General features: G+C 41.4%; 1 protein-coding gene across 6 annotated transcripts in view; it reads left to right on the top strand.

Annotated features, from left to right (window-relative positions):
• foxp1b (forkhead box P1b) overlaps nt 1–21,829 on the top strand; it is a 150,061-nt gene that overhangs the window by 63,528 nt on the left and 64,704 nt on the right. For 5 of the 6 annotated variants that reach the window (XR_005709800.1, XM_040159141.1, XM_040159144.1 and 2 more), the window contains one exon: nt 4,876–5,045. Coding sequence is in view for 5 of the 6 variants with exons in the window: in XM_040159141.1 (XP_040015075.1) it covers nt 4,887–5,045 (159 nt within the window). In the remaining variant the exon portion in view is untranslated. Of the gene's footprint in view, nt 1–70; nt 144–4,875; nt 5,046–21,829 lie in introns of those variants that run through there. The other variant, XM_040159143.1, reaches the window with a different exon arrangement.

Genomic DNA, 21,829 nt, shown 5'->3' with positions numbered 1-21,829 from the left:
ACCTCTCTGTCCGTTCAATTTCAACTAATTCCTGTTTTTGTTGTTTTTTCACTCCATACCCTGATGTTGTGAGTGCCAACTCTTGGAGCCCTCAGACATCCTTTGTTATTTCCACGAACCCAGTTACTGAATAATTGAACAAGGTAAATGTTTAACATGTTTTTACAAGTTCCTTGCTGCGCTGTTGTGAAGAGGCACTGTTTGTTGGGTCTGGAAGAAACACTTGGTTGCTTTGCTTGACAATGATGCGTTTCCATAGGAGACCACCTCGCCCATCTTGTTCTCATTCATGGTGGCTCGCTAGCAGCTGCAACACACCAACTTAATGCGTCTTCAAATATCAGAAGAATGACTTTTTGTTTATCTTGACTTCTGCTTTGCTGTTTATTCTAGCTGAAGCTGCATTTGCTTCGACCTTGATTCCCTAAAGCCTGGCCCCCTCTCCTCTCCTCCCAGAACCTGTTTACACTATGCCTGCCCCTAGTGTCACCTAGGAAATCGCCTGATCATTCCACCTGGTTAATATTAAATGGCTCCTGCAAGGAGATGTGTTTGTTCATAAACACAAACCCCCCGCTCCTCCTGTTTACCGTAGCCATGGCAGCAATCACTTATTAAACAAACAGCTGCTTTGTTTGCCAGTGTGAGTGGTCTGCTCATAACCTGCACAAGGTCTGGGAAGAACTTGGAAAATGCTTCTGTGTCTCATGTGGTGCAGGGATGTGGGGTTTGTGATGGAGGTATTACTTGCAGGGGGTGGGGTGTGTGCTCCTACTATATTGTCACAGTAGTCGTGAGATATGCTTAGCTTATCTGTGACTTGGTTGAAGTGGCTGACAAGATTACATGGTTGTTTGGTCTGACTGTGAAGTCTCCATTGGCAGAGTCTCATCCCTGCCGTTAGTTCCTCTCAGCAGAGAGCAGCCAGAGAATTGCAGTGAGAGCGGCAACTGAGTCCAGATTGAGTCTATGATTGAGGTGGTTTGCAAAAGTCCCTTTTTAGCAGATAATACAGGGGAGGACATGGGACTGCAGTCTGGAAAGGTTCTTGGGATTTAGTTCAGTTTCTGTCTCTGTCATCCAGTGGATTTTTCCAAGAGACTCAGAGTAGTTTGTTATCAGTGATGAGGGCTGTGATAATGGATTATTTAACATACAGCTTGTTTCTTTTGACTTTTCCCCAGAATCAGGAGCCAAAATACAGCAAAACATAAGAACTCTTAACAAACCTTGAGAAGCATTCTGTTGTTGCACCTTTGGTACACGCTGATGTGTTGTCTAGTCTAGCAACCAAGCCGAACCTAAACAGACCTAAAGTGAAGCTCTCCCCATTGTCTCCTCCTTTGTGCGTCTTTATCTCCCACCCAAGAAATGTTGTGCTTTTGTTGTGTGCTTGTGTAAACAAGGGCTGTGTGAGAACTTGGCGAGTCGAAGCAGGTGGCCGCTGAGGCTTTACTGTCGTGAGCATTAAAGAAAAACAGAACATCGAGAGGGGTCAAAGCACAGCTGCGCGGGCCGACCCTACCTTGAATCGACTGCTGACTTGTTTGAGCTGTTGAATTCTAGGCAAGCATGACAGGGGGACAGGCATTATATTTCCACTGAGGGGGGAAGAGAAAAGAGGAGAGGCAGGGTTGATGAGCTCTGGCCGCTGGCTGTTCTTAACCTTCAACCTGTCTGGTCAGGTGGGAGACACATGAGACTCTTGTTTGTACTGTACTCCACATATTTGAGGCAGGGAAAACAAAACAAACTGTAAACAAACAGAAACTCTGACCTTTTTTATTATCCCGTGTTTGTTCCAAACACTTGTTTTGTTTTGCAAGCAACTCCCCCCCAAAGAACAGAGAGGCATCTAATAATCAACAGCACAGCCAGTTCTTTTTGTACAAACTGTTGATGCCTTGTTTTGATCTCCTGGAATTTCCATTATTTTGATTCTTTTTTAAAACTGTTTTCCAGCTCAGGAAAAAAAGTCGACATTATCCATTATTAATGAGAATTTTTTTTTTTCTCGTGTCTCCTTTTGTGTATTGGTTTATGCTGAAATGTTTGTGTTTGGAGCATGAATACATATGTTCTTAACCCCAGTAACTACACCCCTTTTAGCAGGACACTTGACCCATAATTACAGCTGAATTTGTGCATGTTGTATAAATGGAGCAGATGGAAAAACTTGGAGCTTTTTCTGTCATCGCAGACAAGGCTATCCCCTGAGCAAAGTGAAAATAAATAGATAGATAAACAAACGCAGGCCAAGTCACATGGCTGAGTTGCCCGGGCCCCAGTTGATGATGATGTCCCTGCCTCAGTGCTTCACAGATTAACATTGTTATCAGCACAACTCTCTAATAAGGCTCTTTCCTATCTGCTTGATATTTATGATGGATAATGCCCATTTTCCATTTTCTTTTTTCCTCCATTTTTTTCACTCATGATATTGCAGCTTTGAATTATTCTGTGGTAAAATTAATGAGAAAGTAGATTTATGGGTTTCATTTGTTTGTCAATTCGAAAATTAATTGGGTGTTAATTTTAGCCATCCCCTCATCAGTGCCGGTTCCAAGCATGCGCGCATTACTTTGCATTCATTGTAGCTTTTTTCTCCTTTATTGTGGGTCACTAGTTTTGCATACATTAAAATAGCCCTGCGGCTCATTCTCTTGATTACTTTTGGAGATGCCATGCATTTGGAAATTTACGCCTTTCCGTTATAATTATGAAAATTTAGCATGGAATGACAGTGCATGTATAATAGCCATTACTTTCTCCCCTTTTATGTAGCTTTGGAAAAAAAAAAGAAAGCAGGCCTTCTTTTTTTTTTTTTTTTTTTTGCATGCGGGAAAATGTCTTTTATTTGAAAAATAAGTGGGGGTGAATAACGTCAGCACATGGTTTATTTCAAATGGCATTTAATTTCGCCCAAGAATGTGTGTTTCTAATTGGTGTCTCAGAAGGGGGAGTTAATGCGAGTAAGGGCCTGTAGATGGAGTTGTGGCTGGCTACATCCCATCCCACAATATTCTTCTTGCTCACTCCTTGTTTAGAAAATCCCATTATGGAGGGAGCCCGTGCCAGACTGGAGGGGTGAGCCGGGTCAACATCTGTCTGGAGGGAGAGGGGGGCCAGCTGTAGTCCCAGCCCAGAGAACAGGGTCTGTAGACCAGGCCCAAGCTGCTCAGACAGGCCCCTGAGTGTGGGGGCGTTGTGACACACAGCTGAACCGGCACAGGCCACAGTGTCAGATGACTCACTCGGTTATGGTTCTTGCAAGGAGGGCTTCTACGGGAGAGGAGATGTAAACCATAGTGCACGTTGGGTTTGATTTTTGTTCCACAACTGCTACTGATGATACTGATCTGGGGGTCTATCCCTGAGAACCTGGATTTAAAAGAACAGCGCTGCTTATAGTGCTGTTTATTTTTTAATAATCCCATGTCTAGATTATTATCTCACCCATGCTCTGTAAATATTCTTACATGACAAGTTGTCAACCTCAATTTCCTATCTGTCAGCCTGAGTGTGTGTCCCCATGGTGTCTGGGTTTGTGTCTGCATCTTGTTTAGTTCTGGATCTCTGGAGACACTGTGCCCATGTAGTTGAGCACATATTAACTCACATTGGCCCTCCTATTATACGCCTTAAATGCAACACCATAAATCTGCATTTAGTTCCATTTTCACCTGCTTTCATGATGAGGCCTAGTGTTTTAAAGGCATTTATTCTGCTTCATATAAATAATTAATCAGCCAAGTTAATTCGCTTCTGCCTGACTTGGTCAGCTTCATTAACCACCCTGGAATTGGGAGGCTAGACGCGGTGCACCAGTGAGGCCTGCGACCAACGCACAATAGCTGTAAATCATTCCACTGATTTGAGGAATACAGGCACAGATATGCACCAGTATCACTGGCACTCGTCCCCAGAAAGGCGGGGGGTGCATGTCTGTCTGGCTTTTGTGTATCCAAAAGCAGAACAGAGGATGTAAAATAGAAGCAAATAACTGTGTAGTCACATTTAACACTGATTACTACTGTCATATTTTTACATAAAGCAAGAAGCATGCAATGGTACATAAAACTACACTGCCTATATTTGCTTGTTATCCTTTTGGGTTATATTAAGTTATGCAAGACAACATTTTTTCCAACAACTCAAAGGGGTTTATTTATATTCAGACCTGTATTTTGGTGTTAATTCAGCACCCCTGAAGGATTTGACTGTTTTTGCTCAGCCTCAGATTGGCTGTTTCTCATGGAGATCCTTTGGCAGGCCTCACACAGTCGCCCTGTTTCCCATTAAAAAGCCATTCTGCCGTGGTTCTTCTGGGAGCCATGCAAGTAAATATATCCATTTCCATAGAAAGTGTTTTGTTTTGGAGGTCCAGTGTTTTCTTGGGCTCATCTGCTCTCACTCAACTCAGGTTGGGTTCCTCTCCGATGTGTGCTGGACACCAACCCCTCCACCGTACCCCTGCATATACCCCACAATGGACAACACAAACAAAACCTGAGTCCTACTCACTTTTCTCCGGCCCAGTAAGGCCTTGTCATCTAAAAAGGATCTAGAAAGACAGCAGCTTTGCCCCAGAAAAGACAAAACAAAGGAGCAGTTCATTACTCTGTGGAGAAGCAGTCTGTGAGAGCATGTGCGTGTGTGTTTGCCTCATTGCATATGGTACAAGCAAACAAACAAGACACAAGGAAGCACAAACCAATAGGGAAACCTGCAATAAAAGTGAAATTGTGTGGGAAGGATATGACAGATGTTTATAGTTTGGCCCAGAGTTGAAATGCGACCTCATTGCTGCGTGTTTTAACAGCTGTTTCTCTCTGTCTCTGTCCCTGTTTTCTCTCTTTCTGTGTCTTCTCTCAGGTTTTTAAGTCATGATGCAAGAATCTGGGACGGAGGCGACGAGCAACGGACCAGCCAGTCAAAATGGAGGAGCAAGCGTGGAGGGCGGGTCCAGGGAGGGACGACCCAAGAGCGCCACGCCGTCAGTGGAGGTGACTGCAGCTGATCTCCTGCATCTCCAGCAGCACCAGGTAGACCAGTCCCCCTTTCACACCTGTCTTCACTTTATTAAGCCATGTCAACAGCAGGCCTGATCCCCTTTAAAGTGCCACTTAATATTTAATTCCATCTCAAAGTACATCTAGTACATAAACACATTATTATTATTATTTATGTATATTGAGGCCCTTTTTGAATATTTAAAGAAGGGGAAGTGCTCTCTCTGTGTGATTGTGTTTGGTTATGAACGTGTTTATCGTGGCATGCAGCATCTGCATTTTGGTGAAATATTTATAATGGTGTTCTGACATATTTTAAGTATGTAGGTGCTACAGGATTGTGTAGACAGTTAAGAAACCATGACATCCAATAAGATGACAGCATTTTCCTCTGGCTCATTGTAAACACCCCTCACACTCACAACTAATGCCACACTTTGCCGTGTTAGCCAATGAGATGCGGAGATGCACGCCGGTGTTATCGTTCGTGAAGCCCAAAACATTTTCGCCATCTCAGACTTGAGGCAAACAGACAAGCTTTTTCTGTTGGTGTCAGCATAATGTGTGGCACACGACAGTGTGTTTAAGGAAACAACATTGAAAAGATCAGTGTGTCTTCTGCTATCTCGGTCTATCCGACAGGACGACCGGGGTTGTTGTCAGGAGCTGTTTGGTGACGATGCACAGGCTCTGTGCCGCTGTCTGTTGTCACAGCACATCCATCAGGGAGGGCAACAGTGCTACACCATGGAACGGCATGCGGTAGCATGTGGGATGTGGTGTTGTAACATATAGAGCTGAGCAATAATTTGGTATTATCATTCATCATCTTTCAGCAGAATCGTCATGACATTATGATATGACATGGTGACTATGTGATACACAATTGGGTTGTCAGAAGTAACGATAACCTGCAAATTCCTCGTTTCGTTATTTTGACAATAAAAGGTACGAAAAGTATTTTTTGTAAATAGCTTAGCATTGTGAAGAGGCCTTGACTGACATCCAACTTGATGTGATATTCAGGTCAATGCAGTGCTAATTGGTTGTACAAATAAGTTTTATCATAATGTGAAAAATCATTAATTTCAAGTGTATGGCTCTGCCTTACATATGTATCACTTGAATAGTAATATGACCTCTTAAGTGGTTACTTCTATGTCGTAATTAGTCATATCTTTTAATTATTTCCCTGTTACCCATGCTTTATTCAATGGTAGAGTAGAAAGATGTATGAATAATTGGTAGAGGAGCAAACATACAATACAATGCGATTACAGTACATAGTGTGCCTTGGAACAGGATGCCGCTGTTAATCGCATTTTTTCCAGGGTTTTAGGTGGGAGAGTATTTCGAATAAATACCAAAGAAGAAGTGTTAGCTAATCAGCAAGGAGAAAGGGCATGTCAGCAAGCTTCCTGCTCCTCAGTCTCAGTGTTAAGCCTTTAGGTCTTTCCAGATCTGCTCTTCATCTCTAGTCCCCCAGCCCCAGACCCCGCTCCCAGACCTCACCTCCAACCCATCGTGTTTTCCAGCTCAAAATGAGCATGTCGTCAGTGAGAAAATCACAGCCATACTGAATTCATTACTGCAGTAGTCACACAAAACCATGGATAAAATTTCAATAACTGCAGGCCACAGTTGAGTAAACAGTTGCACTGAAACTTAATTCCTGTTGACTTTTCCTTCATTCTTTGCCAGGGGCACATTCTGATTCCCTCTGCAAAGACAACAGGGTTACAACTTTGATGAATGTGAGGCAGGGGAGACGACGAGAGAGAGAGAGAGAAAAGTGTCATGCATATGCACTTGACACCAAAAAGGGATGGAAATAAAGCCTCCCTGCTAGAATAGAGCTAGTCGTCCAAGCATGGTCCTCGTTTTCTAGTCATCCAGAAAGAACTATTAGCTCCAGGATCTGCCCTGGCATTTAAAGGAAGGAAAAACGAGCAACATTCTCTTTCCCATTTCAATGTATTACAGTCACATTTTCTGCACCCTGCTTTCTACTGTGGCAAATAGCTGGCGCTTTTAGCTTTATGCCTTTTGAACAAATCCACTGGTTAATTTCTGTGGCCTGCAGATGGAGTTGAAACAGAGGGAGGCGTATTAATTGTTGTGTGTGATAAATGGCGCACGGATGTGGACGAAGGATGAGATGTCTCACTCTCAGCTCCTGAGACTGGGCTTTGATGGGCTACTTACCAGGGTAGTGTTACTGGGAAGGCAGGCAGGCAGTTTCTTTTATTCACCCATTAGACTAACCCAGGATTTTCACTCATGCACCATGAACCATGTTAATTGTCCCCAGGGCATTACGATCTTTGCTCAATTACTTGATAACTTTTTACTTTTGTGGCATTTCACAGTCTTTCTTTTAAGTTTTATTTGCAGCTTGCACTAATACGCCTCTAACTGACACACTGAGTTTTTTTTTTCTTTTCTTTGTTCTCCACAAAACATCCAAGATGCTATTACCCTTTTAGGTGAGGCAAAAATCAATCTAGAATCTTCTCAGACTCAAATGTCTGAGACTCCCCTGAGTGAGCGGGAACAACAAACCTGGCAGTGGCATATCATTTATTCTTATTAGGGAACATAACTATGAAAGACAGTCCTCATTAATAAAGATGGGGGATGAAATAATTGTAATCTGTTTGATCATCTTGAGTCTGACAGGGGAATTCATCTTGTAGACTAGTCAGATTTGGGGGAAGTGGACCATAAGCTTGATTTAAGCATCTCTATTAGTAAGTCAAATACTGTTTTTTAAGAACTAAGGATGAAAAAAAGGCTCTGTCTGTCTTCTGAGTTCACTTTTTGAGGAACTCCAGAGAAATCTGTTGTGTTGTAATGGTTGGTCGTTTGAGTGTGCTTGTAAATGTTGTTTTGTGTTGTTCTTCTTGCTTTCCAGGCTGTGCTTAATTGTTTGCAGTTGCTTGTGCATAATATGAGTATCTCATTTTTTTTAAGAACATGAATATAATATATTTTTTTCATAACATACGAGTCTGCCCCAGAATCTGAGTATGTTGATTTTCTCTGTGTTTTTGTTTTGCGTTGCAGAAGTTGTGGTTTTAACGTTATCCACATGAGGAAATGAAGCTACTGAAGGAGAGAAAATACAACAAAAACAATAGCATGAAAGGGCTTTTGCAATAACCTGGTTTGCGATTTGTAATTTAAATGATTTTGCAACAGGAAGTTGTGTTGTGTAGCTGTAGCAGTCAAGTAAACACACAGTGACAATCATGATGTTAGGGACTTTGTATTAGTTTTGAAGCTGCTGTCTTCAGGACATTCAACTCCCTGCACGGATTTCCTGTGATGTATGGTCCCTTTCAGCAATCCCTTTATAACGTCTCACATGTTTAACCATGTAAACCACTCCTCCTCTCAAAATTTCGTTGAACTGATTAAACTGTAGAGTATTAAACATTAATATGCTGTCTTTTGGAGGAGCCCTTTTCAATCAAGTTAGAGCAATTTGTAAAATATCAGCCTGTCTCTTTCTCTCAGTCACACTGTACAAATTTACCCCAACAATATCATAAAAGAAAAAAATAAAACAGGGGTAAATAATTGCATTTCTTTCATTGCATACATATCCATCCAGTCTGTTTTGTCAAACAAGTGCCTTTAAAGCTTTGTTTTTTATCACAAGATAAGCCCAGCCATTTATGCTCTTTCTTCTTCTCTGCCTGTGTGGCTGAGGTGTCTGCCGTGTTGCGTGTACAGAAAGGAGAAAGTGACACGCATCACAGTGGCCGCAGAAAGAGCTGAGCGGGCACAGGTTTCCTGCTTGCATAATGCAAGGCTTACACGGTCCCTTGTGGAGGCTTGAAAACGTGGAAATGCACGTCTTAGCCACCGTCATCGAGCTTTAGGGGGAAGTGCTCGATGATAAGCCTCGCCATCACGGTACATTCCCACAGGCACACACAGACACACACAGACATACGGTACACATACAAATATGTACATGCTTAGAGAGAATAGAGGCCCAAAAGCCGGGCCTGGCAGTGCAGGACCTGCTGGTTTCTGGCGTCCCGTCCACATTATCGGCTAATGGTCAGACTGGGAGAGTTAACAGGTCAGAGAGGAGGCCAGAGAGCATTTGCTGCCTCAGATCTCTGCTTATCTCATGTACTCTGCTGCTGAGCTGAGGGCAAAAGGGAGAGAGTGCTATGCTTGGATTGAAATACATACAGTGTTATGGTGTTTCACAAGAAGAACGTGGCCTTATCACCGCACTTTTGAATTGAATTCCTGCCAGTATCTCTGTATTGACTCTCCTACAGAATTATATATCTGTGCAGTGCGGTGCTGAATATTTGACATGTGTGATAAAGGCTCCTTTGCTCTGGTTGCTTTTTGACCAATAGCTGTGGTGCCATATCCTATTGAATGTGTGCTTCCTTCCTGAGCCATGTCATCTAAGTCATGCACTGTGCAAGTGTGCATTCAAGGAGCGGAGTCCCCACAGTCTTACTGTGCATACTCCTCTCAGGTATCTTCATGTATAGTGTTCATATTGTCACAGGAGGCCAAGCACAGGCTCCAACTTATTGGAAAATCTGGCAGAGAGGATAACATCAGTGTTATGACACTGCATATTGCCCTAAATTGCTTTATTGGTAAAATGATAGTGCTCGTCCAATTTGAATAATTTTATGGAATCCCTCACAGAACAGTTTAATTATGTTATCACACAACTGGCAACATCTGTCTTTATACCACAGCACATGACAGTTTTATTACAGGCTGAATTTCTTTGCTGGTTCTGGCAATTGATGTGTGATCTGATTAATAATCACACAGATGGAGGTGAAAATTGAACAGTGATGCGCTGCTATGTCAAAAAAAAAGGGGGGAAATAATCATTAAAGGGGAAAAAACAGCCTGTGTCAGTGAAAATATCACAAATATTTTACTAAGGCTTAAGCCTCTCTCGCTTGAAGTATATTGCCTTTTTAAAGACAGTTGTATATACTTTTTTAAGGGGAAAAAAATCTGTTTAGTCTAGGTGCAACTTTTCAAATCCTTTTGTCACCCTAGTTTTGTTAGTACGGGTTTTTGGAGGTAAACCACCCAGCATCTCTCCTTTGTCGTATGGATGTTTCCAAGACAGCCAGCCTATGAAATCATCCATTTTGTTGAGTCTACCTCCAGCCACCGCTCTCTGACTGGGAAGGGTTGAAGCACAGGTTGCATCTGTGCCGAAACCCATAGTTTAAAATAGTTGACTGTTGCTCAGGTCGACATCCTGTTTACACACCCTGCTTATGTGGGCATCGGGAGGAGGATCACAGGAGTTTTTTGACATCGTGGTAATCGGAATGGACACACATAGGAGCACAAAGACACACTCACACACATCTCACATTGTAGATCCCATCTCATCACAGCACAAAGGAAAATAAACATAAGGCGAGTTTGCATTTGAGTAATGTGATTGTTACAGACTTTGTACTCTAACATGTTAGTCTGTGGCTGGAATCAAAGGAGTCATATAAGGAATCAAATTTTTCTCTAATTTATGAACATAAAATAATTCTTGTTTTATGGGTAGAGTGTCATTAGACTTGTGTTAGATAATAAAATTTACACTAACACTGTTAGGGCCATCAAAGATGGATTTTGTTTGATTTTATTCTTCTTGCTGAAGAACCGGTCAAATCATTCCACTTAGTTTCCATCAGTTGAGCCAACACACCATCCACATCCACTCCACAGGTTTACCTCATTTGAATCACAGGAACTACAATTGTAGTTCATATGTGGTTCACTATATTGCATTTTTAACAAATTATGCAAGATATTATTAATACAAATAATTAAAAAAAACAAAACAAACATCAAACATTGATCAACATCAACCTTATTTATAAAACAAACAAGTGAACAAATAACCCTATATCCTTCATTAAGTTAAGGAATTAAGATTGCGACACCAAGGCGGATAAATCCGAAAATGTTATTTATATGAAAGATCAACTTGGATCCTCACTAGCATCTTCATGGTGTTAGCAATGTACAGGTATTTTGTAAAGTGAACCATCTGCACTGAAATGTCAAAACACCAGGGAAATACCAAAATCTCTTCCCCTCCGTCCGCTCTTTGTTAGCAATCAACAAAATTGAGCCTTACAGCCAATACCTGCTAAGGAGAGGGACACATAGCTGGGTCCCTCTACTGAGTTTCAGAATACCTCTGTTCTGTGGCCCCCTGCTCTCCATCATCGCTTATTTTTTATTATTCAGTGCAGCCAAACAGACAGTTTGGTTGATCTCACTGACAAAATGATCTGTTCCTGTCATCAGACAACTGAACAAATATTTGATCATGGCTCATAAATGCTACGTGTTAACCAAGGCTAACAGTAATTCCTGTGCTGCTGAATGGAGACGTCAACCAAAACCTCTATCTTTATTCCGCAACTATTTTGACAACATTGAATACATGTAAATGAGACCTGTGTCATAAGATTGACAATGTTGACATTCAAAATGAGAAGTCATACAGAGAGTTAGGGGTCTGAGCACTGAGCAGACATATTTCAATTTTAATGTTAATACAGGTAGATCTCTGATCATTTGGCCAACCGTTAATCAGATTTTAGTGTCAGTATATCCTTGACAAAGATGGACAGCTAGGACAGCTAAACAAAAGGCAATTTGTAAAAAATTCAAACATAAGGACACACAGTCTACCGAGTCTACCTCCTCACCGTTGCTCACATTACCAAGCAGATTCCTTATACAACATATTAGCTAAAAAACACGTCTCGGTGTTGGTTCAGAAATATGGTTAGTGGTAGGGGACAAATCTGATCACAGACCAGTTCTCGACTGGAGCTTTAGAATAATAAGGCTGTTGCAGAGCACGTGCATATCATCTGTCTCCCTAAACTGTTTTCTCATATTAATCTGGATTTCTTTGTATGTGTGTGTGTGTGTGTGTGTGTGTGTGTGTGTGTGTGTAAATGTAGTAAGAGAAAAGTGATTCTGCATCCTCTGTCCCTGTGGAGAATGTGTGGATGAGGAAACCTCTCACGGACATGTGCAGGTACAAATGTAAATGATGCGAGTGTATGCTGGTATCATTAGGAAGAGTGAAGTGGCTCTCATTGTGTGGCGCCCGGATGGTCTTTGATGGCCTCGGTCTGTGTGTTTGTGCTGAAGTGAGCAACTCTAAACTTTGAGCAGGTGTCTGAAGCAGCTGGCTGGAGGCAGACAGGGAAGCACGTCTGCGTCAGTTCAGTATTAAATGGCTTAGAGAGAGGCCTCGGCTAGCCAGAGGACTAATGCATCCTCAATGTTTTATTTAAAGTAGTGCCAACAACCTCTTATGAATGCTCCACATCAAGATGCACACACAAATCCTCACACAAGCAGACAGACAGACACACACACACACACACACACACACACACACACACACACACACACAGGCATGCAGAGTAATTTTGCGCTGTTTAGCTGAACAACTTGTGTGTTTAGTGTTGTAAATAAGTAACCGTTTTAACAGGGCCTCAGGAGACTGTGGTTGGGAAAGTACATGCACAGACATGACTGGCTTTAATAGCCATTGTCAAAACACTGTTTAAACAAAACCCTTTTTTCACCCGATTGGAATGTTTACATTTAGTTGAATAATAATTTCATTTTAAGGAGAAGCTATTCTTTAAGGATAGCCAATCTGACCCAATTTATTATGGATAGGCTTAAGGATGCACAGTTCCTCTTGGGAAAACATTCAAGCGCAGGGCCTATTCATTTTTAATGAGAGCACTACTTTAAAAACTTCATAGAATTAATATGTATCAGTGAAGTCTTTCCTGTGCAGAAAACTTCAGGGTAATTAATATTCATAGGCTGTGCTTGTTAACACCCCCAATGCTAGTGCAATGTAGATCCAATTAACATAGAATGGACCCCAAGGATTTGGGCAGATAAGGGTTAAATGAGCTATTGAAATTGAAACCGGGACCGTCTCCTCTTAAAACACTTATTTGTTTCAATAAGCCCTAATTTTTTGTTGCAGATGAAGGCATCTTTTGGGTCCACGTGTAAACAGAGGTTGAGTTGCCTGAGAGAGTTCATGGAGACTCTGTATGCGCATGCAAAATTTTGCCGTGTGTGCGTGTGTGTCTCTGTGTGTGTGCGCGTGTGTGTTTGTACGTGCATGTGCATGCCTGATACACACAAGCATGTGCACTTGCTTGTATACATGTATGCATAGAGGGCATCACCTACACAGCCAGGCTAATGTGAAAGTCCTGTAGTGAGCCTGGATTTTATATCTTATTCATAAGCTCCCTGCACAATGTGGGTTACAGCCATCAGAGTTCATTCTCGGCATCAGCCTGCAAGGCCTGGCCAGGCTGGGTGACAGAGTGGGAGGTGCAGGGTTCTAAAGGGGAGCTAGGTGATCGTAGCAAAATACCTGCGGATATTCATCCCAAGAGCATCCTGAGACAACTATGCCCAAAGTGTCTGAGCTCCAAAAGGACTCAAAGTTAAAGTGTAGATATAAACAGGTGACCTGTTTTTTTTACCTCTTTCTCCAGGGTTTACTATTTCCCACTTTAGTTAATGAGGCAAACTAACACCATGTCAGTGAAAATAATAAGTATAGAAGAATGAAAACAATGCATTTAAACTAAAGGAAAGAAACTTTAATATAGTAAAATATAACAAACAATATTAAAGGTGTACTCCACTGATTTAGGATTGCCCTGACCTCCACCAGAGCCGATGTCAAACAACATACACCAGACTTCGGATTAGAAAAATTCAAATTCATAGTAAATTATCCGGATCCCTACCTAAATTAAATGGGTTCTTCCCTGGCCCATGCACCATCCCTCCACCAAGTTGAGTGCAAATCGGTTCAGTACTTTTTGTGTAATCCTGCCGAACAATAAACCAGCAAACAAACCAACAAACAGACACGAGTGAAAACATAACCTCCTTGGCGAAGGTAACAAACACAGTAGTCACTGCTGATGCCGCAGAGACCAAGATATTTTGACTTTCGGTCCTTAAGATGGGTCAAACTTCAAGACTCCGTGACATGATCAGGGTCAGTTTTTCAAACTTCGGAAAGCTCCCTCCAGAGCAACAGAAGACATGATCTAATTGTTTTCACAAGCTGGGTAGTACTCCTCCTGACACGTAAACTGAACTTGATGTACAAAATTGCTGGAGTGTTACTTTAACATCCACAAGAAGTGGAAATAAAAAAATAATTTAGTTTATCAGCATGATGCCATCACATAAACTTGACAAATGATGATGATGTGGATAATGTTTCTATGTGTGTGTAAATGTGTATGTTTATGCAGAAGGATTAAAATATCAAGATAAAATGTTTAAACCACGGTCCAACTGTACATTTTGCTGTACTGAGCTGGAAATGAGCCATGGATGTAATGTGCATACAGGGGCCTTGGGCTTGGATGGGTTTTGTGCTTGTTTAGCCCTTTTTTAACTCAATTAAAAATGATACCACCGAGCAAACTACTGGATATTTGCTCTGCAGTGAAGTAACCGGTAACGTTTTGACCAGCTAACCAGGACAGTGTTGCTATAGGAATAAAGTTGATTACAACACAATAAGAACATAATCATGTGATACAGTATTAAATCTTATGTAACAATGTCATAGTATTTAAATTTCAGTTATAATTGTAGTACTAGTGCACAGTGTATATCCCTTTTTCAATGATACAGAAAAAACCGTGACAGCTCTGTTTTTGGCGCACAGGGAGGAATATGATAAACTACCAATGCTTATGATCAAATGAGCCTTCATTGAAGTAAATATGCATGGACAGCCACACCATGTATAGGTCTCTTAGAGTAAATTTGATTGTTTGACATGCATTCACCCATCAAGGTATCTATCAGTGATTAATAACAACCCCCCTGCATGTTCAGCAGTGACATGGCCTCTATTTGAGAGAAAAATGGCACAGGTCGGTATTCACTGGTGAATAGCTGTATACCATTTAGAGAATGATATGCCCTGATGGGATGTCTCGTCATAAATAATAGTGATGGCACCTCTGCATCCTGTGAATGACATGTGCCATAAATACTTTGCCAGGCCAGAGACAATGTTTCCTATAAATCCTCATGCATTTTGTTTCTCTGTACAAAAAAGACATATATTATTTAAATGGACAATAAAAATAAATGTTTTTTTCCTCCTCAGTTGGCGGCATAGAGACCTCCGGAGCAGGACAATGTGTGCCGATCCCTCACTGCGGTCTCCGATGCGCTGTTGTTATTTGCTTGTTTACAATCTTTGACATGATGTAATGGGATGGCTGTGAAAGTACTAGCCAGTAAATGGCACAGAAAATAAGACAGTCCTTTATGTCTCCCCCTCCTCTTTCCTCTTTTTCACTGCCCCCCCCCCTTCTTTTTTTTCTTGTTTTTCCCCGCAAACAGGGAATATGTTATGAATTTGACTGAGGGAACATGAGCCTTGAATATAAGTAACTGTTTTTTGCATTAGGTACTCCCTGGAGGTAGGGGGGGAAATATCATGTCCCTGCGTGAAATGTGAATGTGAAATCTAGCAGAAAGAAATATTTATGACCATTTTCTGCTTGATTAGAGCTGGATGACATGCCTTAGGAGACAGTGAGTGGACAAAAGGCAGCAGTTCTGCTTCTGGGCATATGTTAAGGAAAGAGTTGTTTAGGGAGGAGGGCATTCTGTCTGGGGGCTCTGTGTGGATGCCTGTGTGTGTGTGTGTCTGTGGGTGGGATAGGGTTGGCTGGGGGGGTCTCGTTTGAAGCATGGTAGAGGAAATTGAGTAAGTCCAACAGGAGTGTACTGGGAGGCAGATGCTGAGCACATACGATCAATCACCGCTCTTGTTCTCAGATACACACAGTACAAGTAATGTCTGTCAGATGCCAATGCTACAGTTAATATCTAAAACACTGATATAACTGTGATACACTGAGAAACAAGGCTAAGCAATTTAAGTTTGACAGCAGAGCAACGCGTGTTTTGATGTGTCAGTTAAGCATTGCACTTCTGGCAACAATTTATCAACCACTTTAGGTGAACTGGGATTTAGTCCAAGATGCAGTCAACTGTTTGATGTTGCTGCAGTGTTAGTCGGCTGCTTGACTTTGATTTTACTGCTACTGTTCAATGTCAAAAAACAGACTGACGGCCTGGACTTTGGGGCAGGATACTAACTTACTACAGTATATTCTTCACACTAGCCAGTGCCCAGTACTCAGTCAGTAATTAGTGCGTGCTGTGCACTCAAGTGTTGATTCTGCATAAAGCTGACTTAAAATAAACTATATTTATTCCATGCTTCAGATGGCCTGCCTATGCTGCAACACAACACAGATGGAACTCAGATTTAGTTTTCCTTTTATCTAAAGATATAGAATTGTGTAAATCATTTACAGTTCTACAAGTCTAAGTTAACTTGGGTACATTGGCTTACTGTGCTTGGCAAGTCAGTCCAATCTGTATATTTCTAAATTTAGCAAAATTCAGATACAGTTAGCCCTGCTTCTACAAATTTACTGTCAGAATTCATCTTTTATTAGCTACTAATTTAACAACTTATCTGAACATAACTTCAATCTATGGCACACTTTGCAGGATATATCCTCATATATATGAAGGGTACACCTTTAATTATAAATTAATTTTAAATTTGTCTCATTACTAAATAATAATAATTAACTAAAAACAACCACCTGTTAGAGGACAGGCTGAATGAATCAGCTGAATTGTAAAGACAGCCGTGTTACCCCTCTTGTGTTACTTGATCAATTGGGAGTTACTCAAAACAAAAGAGAGGTTACAGATTATGTAACATTCAAATCACACGTGCACTCTCGAGAGGTGACGCTGAACTGGGATTTCAGCTTGAAGAACCACTACAGTGAAGGTACAGGGCATCAAATTCAATCTTTCACAGCAGTATTTAAGGAGTACTGAAATTTTAGTTACCATTATTCTGCATAATATCTTAATGTATACGTGCCTTTCAGAAGCTAAAATTGCCACTTTATAGTGCGTAGAATAAATTCTTCTGTCAACTAAAACTTAATGCTGTTTTGTCTGAACATCAGCATAGTTTATGCTCCGTACATTATATTAGCATAGATTGCATACAGTAATGGCAAGGGCCAAAACAAGGATTATTGAAAACCTACTGGGCCCACACATGCATAATTGAGTTGTGTGGAAATAAAACCGCACAAGACACCTAGTCTAAGCTATTTTCTATTTGTAACTGCTGTCAGTGAATATGCATCCTATTATGGCACTGTATGTTATTCTGGGAGGGTGTTAGCGTGTTAATGTGTCATCAAGCAGTATGTGCTCAGGCCCAGTGCAGCATATTTCCCTGCTGTATGCACCTATTGGAGCAACATCCTGTCAGAAAAATCCCCACAATGCCACTTTGTATAATACTTTGGATAATTAAACACACCAAGACTCAGTATTCCTGTGTCGGGCTGGGGATAAACACCTCTGTAACCATCACCACTTGCAACAGGCTTGTCAGTGTTGTAGTGGACCAGGACAAGTGCCAACTTATAAATAACCAGTACTGTATTGATGCAATTGTCTTCGTTGCACTAGCAACCCATCTTGTGTTTAGATGGAGCCAGTGACAGGGGAGAAGCCACAGCTCTTAGAGCTATTTCCAATGGATCAGAGAAGTACAAAATTGAGAGTATGATTAATTTTTCAATTTCTCTCTGCGGATATCTAATAATTGTGCCCATAGATAGCCAAAGGCTCTTATTAAACATTAACATGCAAAAGAAAAGTTAGAATCATAAAGATGGTATTTTGGATTGAATAATGTAAAATATCTGTAGGGCAACAGGGAAAGAAGCAAACTAGTCCAGGTTTATTCTTCATATGTTTTCCACCACCGCAATGTCTACTCCTAATTACTGAGCTCTTATCTGCACACTCAACACTATATTTATTTTTCCTCATTGCTAAATGCAAATTTCTCTAACCTTTTAATAACATGTACATGTCAGTAATTTTTAAAAGGAATCATTAGAAATGTCAGTTGGACTCTGCCAGTATTGTGTTTTTAATTGGTATGTAATTCTTCTGGACAGACAAATTTTTATTTTTTAATTCAAGTTTTTGATAATTAATGCGAGGCTGTTTCCAGCATATAAATGCTTGGTTCTTTGATCTAGTAAAGGCAGTGTTGCGAGGCACATGGTTCTTATTAAAATATATCAGTGTGTTATCTCCTTGCTTTCCAGTAGAGACACTTTGCCTTTAAGAAGCCGAGCCTTAGAGGGGGTTCCACTCTCCGGTCTCACTCGGTCTCCTTTTCTCTCCCTTTCTGTCTTTCTCTGTTTCTCCCTGTGCTGTCTCCATCGCTTTGCTCACTTCCACATAATATCATCTTCATCTCAGATAGCTGTGGCACAGGGGAACTGCATTTGTTGATCAGATTTGGCTTGGCTGACGCCTCCGCCCCAGAAGTATGGGGATATGTGTGTAATGCCTGCCTGAGCCCAGCCATCGCCGGCTGATTGAGTGATCCTGCCTGTCACAGGACAAGATAACCACATCAGTAAATACTCTCCAGTCCTCAGCTCCGCACCGCCGTCCACTACTACCAGGAGCAGGGCTACACTCCACAAACACTGATGCATTCATTTCCAGCGCTGCGTTGTGTCATGAAGGCCAAAAACCCACATTGTGATACACAATTGATTTAGTTCATTCTCCTATCACTCCATTTTCTGCCATGGCTATGAAGGATGCATGTGGAAGCACATTCCGTATTTAATACATAGACACTTTGTACCAGCTCTCTGCTTTTCCAAAGGGAATTCTGACTCAAGTTACAGTTAGCTTTTCTCCTCAATTTGATGAGGTCTCTAGCCGATATCACACCACCAGACTCCGGTTTCACAGTGTGATCTTTTGATATTTCCCACTCTTCAAAACATCACTGGCATTGGAAGACGGATTGAATTAGCGATTTGTGGTGTATTTATCTCAATCTGAGAGTAATTTGGTGCTCTCTGTCTTAGCACTCAAGCTCAATGAAAACAATAAATGGTGTCCTTATCTTCTGGAGTGAAATCAAGATAGGCGCAGGAGGCTGTGAGTTATTTGTGGTTGATTTAGAGGGAAAGGAGGGACAGGAAATGGACACCCATCTCACATTACCTCTCACCATACAGTGGGAGAAAGAGAGAGGCAGGAGGGAAGTTTTTTTTTTTTTTTTTTTTTTCTCAGCAGAAAGCTGTGCTTCTCATGTAGAAGTGTCAGAGATGTGGTTGGCCCTGCAATGAGTGAAATCTGGTCAAGTCTTGTGTTAAATTGAAAACGGGGCTGTTGGGATTCAGAGGTGAGGGGACAGGGGAGTCAGTGGCAGCAGCATCTTGGTCAATTATCACAGTCTCCTGTGCTCTGTCCCACTCTTGAGGCCTCCTCTCGTTTGTCCGGCCCACTACACAACCAAGAGCATAAGGAAAGACAAAAAAAACAAGACAAGTGGATTTTCAGTATAAGCAAATGTACCTGAAATGGTTCATTGTTTTAGTTAAGTGATTATTCTTCTCTAAATCAAGCATGTGGCCTTAGACATATTTGAGACATATTTGCTTTGGATCTCAACTGCATGTGATTCCAAGTCTTTGCTGGCTGTATAACGCATGAATGAAAAAACGCCGTATGTACCTCTGCACCTCCCCGTGCCCTGCTTGTAGGAGCATCACACTTAATGCTCACGCTACAGCTGCATGTCCTGGCATATCCTAGCAGCCTCTCTGGCTGGAGAGAAAAGGATCACTTCCTGGCAGGTGTGATGTGGGGAGCCACGGCTCCTGCCTTTTCGCTGACTCGCCACTGAGTGGGGGAAAAAAAAAAGAAAAGAAAAAAAAAGTGAACTAGAGGAGGGAAAAAAATTAAAGTTACCCACCACTCTATTTATACGTTTATGTGTGCAGTCTATTTTAACCACCTAAGCGGGAGCCAGGAAGCCAGCACTTGCACCATATTTTAACCAGATGTTGAGGAGGAGAAGAAAAGCCTCACAAGAGTCTTGCAATCAAAATAATTATCTTTATGGGTGGATGTTTACAAAGTGTTAATGTGATATTCTGCAGGCGGAATACTGAGTCTGCTTTTATGTGTTAAACATGATAAATGCTTCTGTCTATTAAAAGACTAACACCTTTTACTTTATATCGGAGCAATGGAGTTTATAAATGTCTTTACAGCTTTCCTCAAAAGAGAGAAAGAATATCTACAGTCAGCCATGATCCTCCTCCTTTCTGTCTCATCCGCCCCCCTTCTCCCTACTATGAATCACAGCAAACAGGACAGACAGGAGTGGATGCGGCCTCTTTGATAGACAGTCAAAGAAGCACCAGCAGGGATTTGTAGCTACAGGGAAGCAGTACTGCTGTAACCTGTCCTCTTGCCAAGCATTCATATCAAATGGAGGCATAGGTGCAGGCGGTTGAGCATATTTTCACCATAGTTCATATTCCACAAAATCAAATCGTGATTTCAAATCTGGTTCTTTATTTATTTATTTCTTTATTTATTTATTCCCTAATTGGGCAAGTCGAATTGGAATTTACAGTATGTAGGCTGACATCTAATAGAATTTGCTCATGTTGCTTCAGGGGACTTTTGTTTTTTGGAGCACATTGGCTTTGCCGCATTGTAGTTTGACAGACGTTTTCTCACAGGAATCAATGTTTAATTTGAATAATCACAAAAAGTGTGTTCTCTTGGTTTGCGGGGACATTGGTGTCCCAGCTGAATAAAGAAGTAAATGAGGGGAAGAAAAACAGGTAATTATGCTGAAGCAGCAAATGAATGACCCACTGACCCTTAATTCTAATTGATTTTGTGGAGGCAAATTGTTTTTATCGCCCATTTTGATGTGTTTTTGTTAACTGTCCTTTTTTTTTTTTTTTTTTTTTTTTTTTTTCGGTAGATGTAGTTAATTGGTTATGTGAATAAAGAATCTAATACTAAAAAAAGGGAGGGAGGGAATCTGTGTCTCCTCCATTTACCAGCAAGGCAATTATAGTTGGCAGCATGCACTTTGTGGAATGATGTCATATCCTGGAAGAAGAGCAAAGACTTCACCTCCCACCAGAGTCATTATGCCAACAGTGTTATTTAGCTTTATTTACTGTTTAAAAACCATGCATGCATAGCATTAACATACTGTTGGCTGTTTGGTGGAACAGTTAGGCTTGTAGATACACAAATTATGCAAATGAAAAAGTGCAAAAAAAACACTCTGCAGCAGCTGTGTGTATTTCGGAAACAGCATTGTTCTGTGAGTGTCTGCCCTGGGTCAGGCTGTCAACCTCACAAACCGTTGCAAATATGTGGTGGTCAGTGATTGTATTGCCGTGTTACCGCGTAACTCTACGTGAGCAAGTGCACTGTCTGGGTGATGACATGTGCTACTTTGCATGTAAATTCTTTAGCGATTCACCTCCAAGTGAACCTACAGAGAGCGATTCTGGTGCTGGCTTAAAGACAGAGGTGTGTTTTTATGACTAGGTGAGGCACGTCCTCTCCAAGGCCCTCAAGCACTGTATCCCTCTACCCTCCCCTTTAATCACTGTATCAACCGCTCTCATAAACTCCATGAGCTGTGTATTAGTGTGTGTGTGTTTGCACGCGTTTGAAAGTGTGTGTCTGTAAATGCCATGTGTATGCGTCTGTGAGCATGTGCCCTTCCTTGTTTCCCCATTTTTAAACTTAATCAGCAAAAATAAAAGCCGTTGTAAGCTAGCTCATAT

The sequence above is a fragment of the Xiphias gladius genome, chromosome 21, assembly GCF_016859285.1.
Source record: "Xiphias gladius isolate SHS-SW01 ecotype Sanya breed wild chromosome 21, ASM1685928v1, whole genome shotgun sequence".
In the NCBI taxonomy this organism is placed as follows: Eukaryota; Metazoa; Chordata; class Actinopteri; order Istiophoriformes; family Xiphiidae; genus Xiphias; species Xiphias gladius.
Note: the sequence above shows the minus strand (reverse complement) of the source record. Positions and strands in the feature narration are given on the sequence as shown.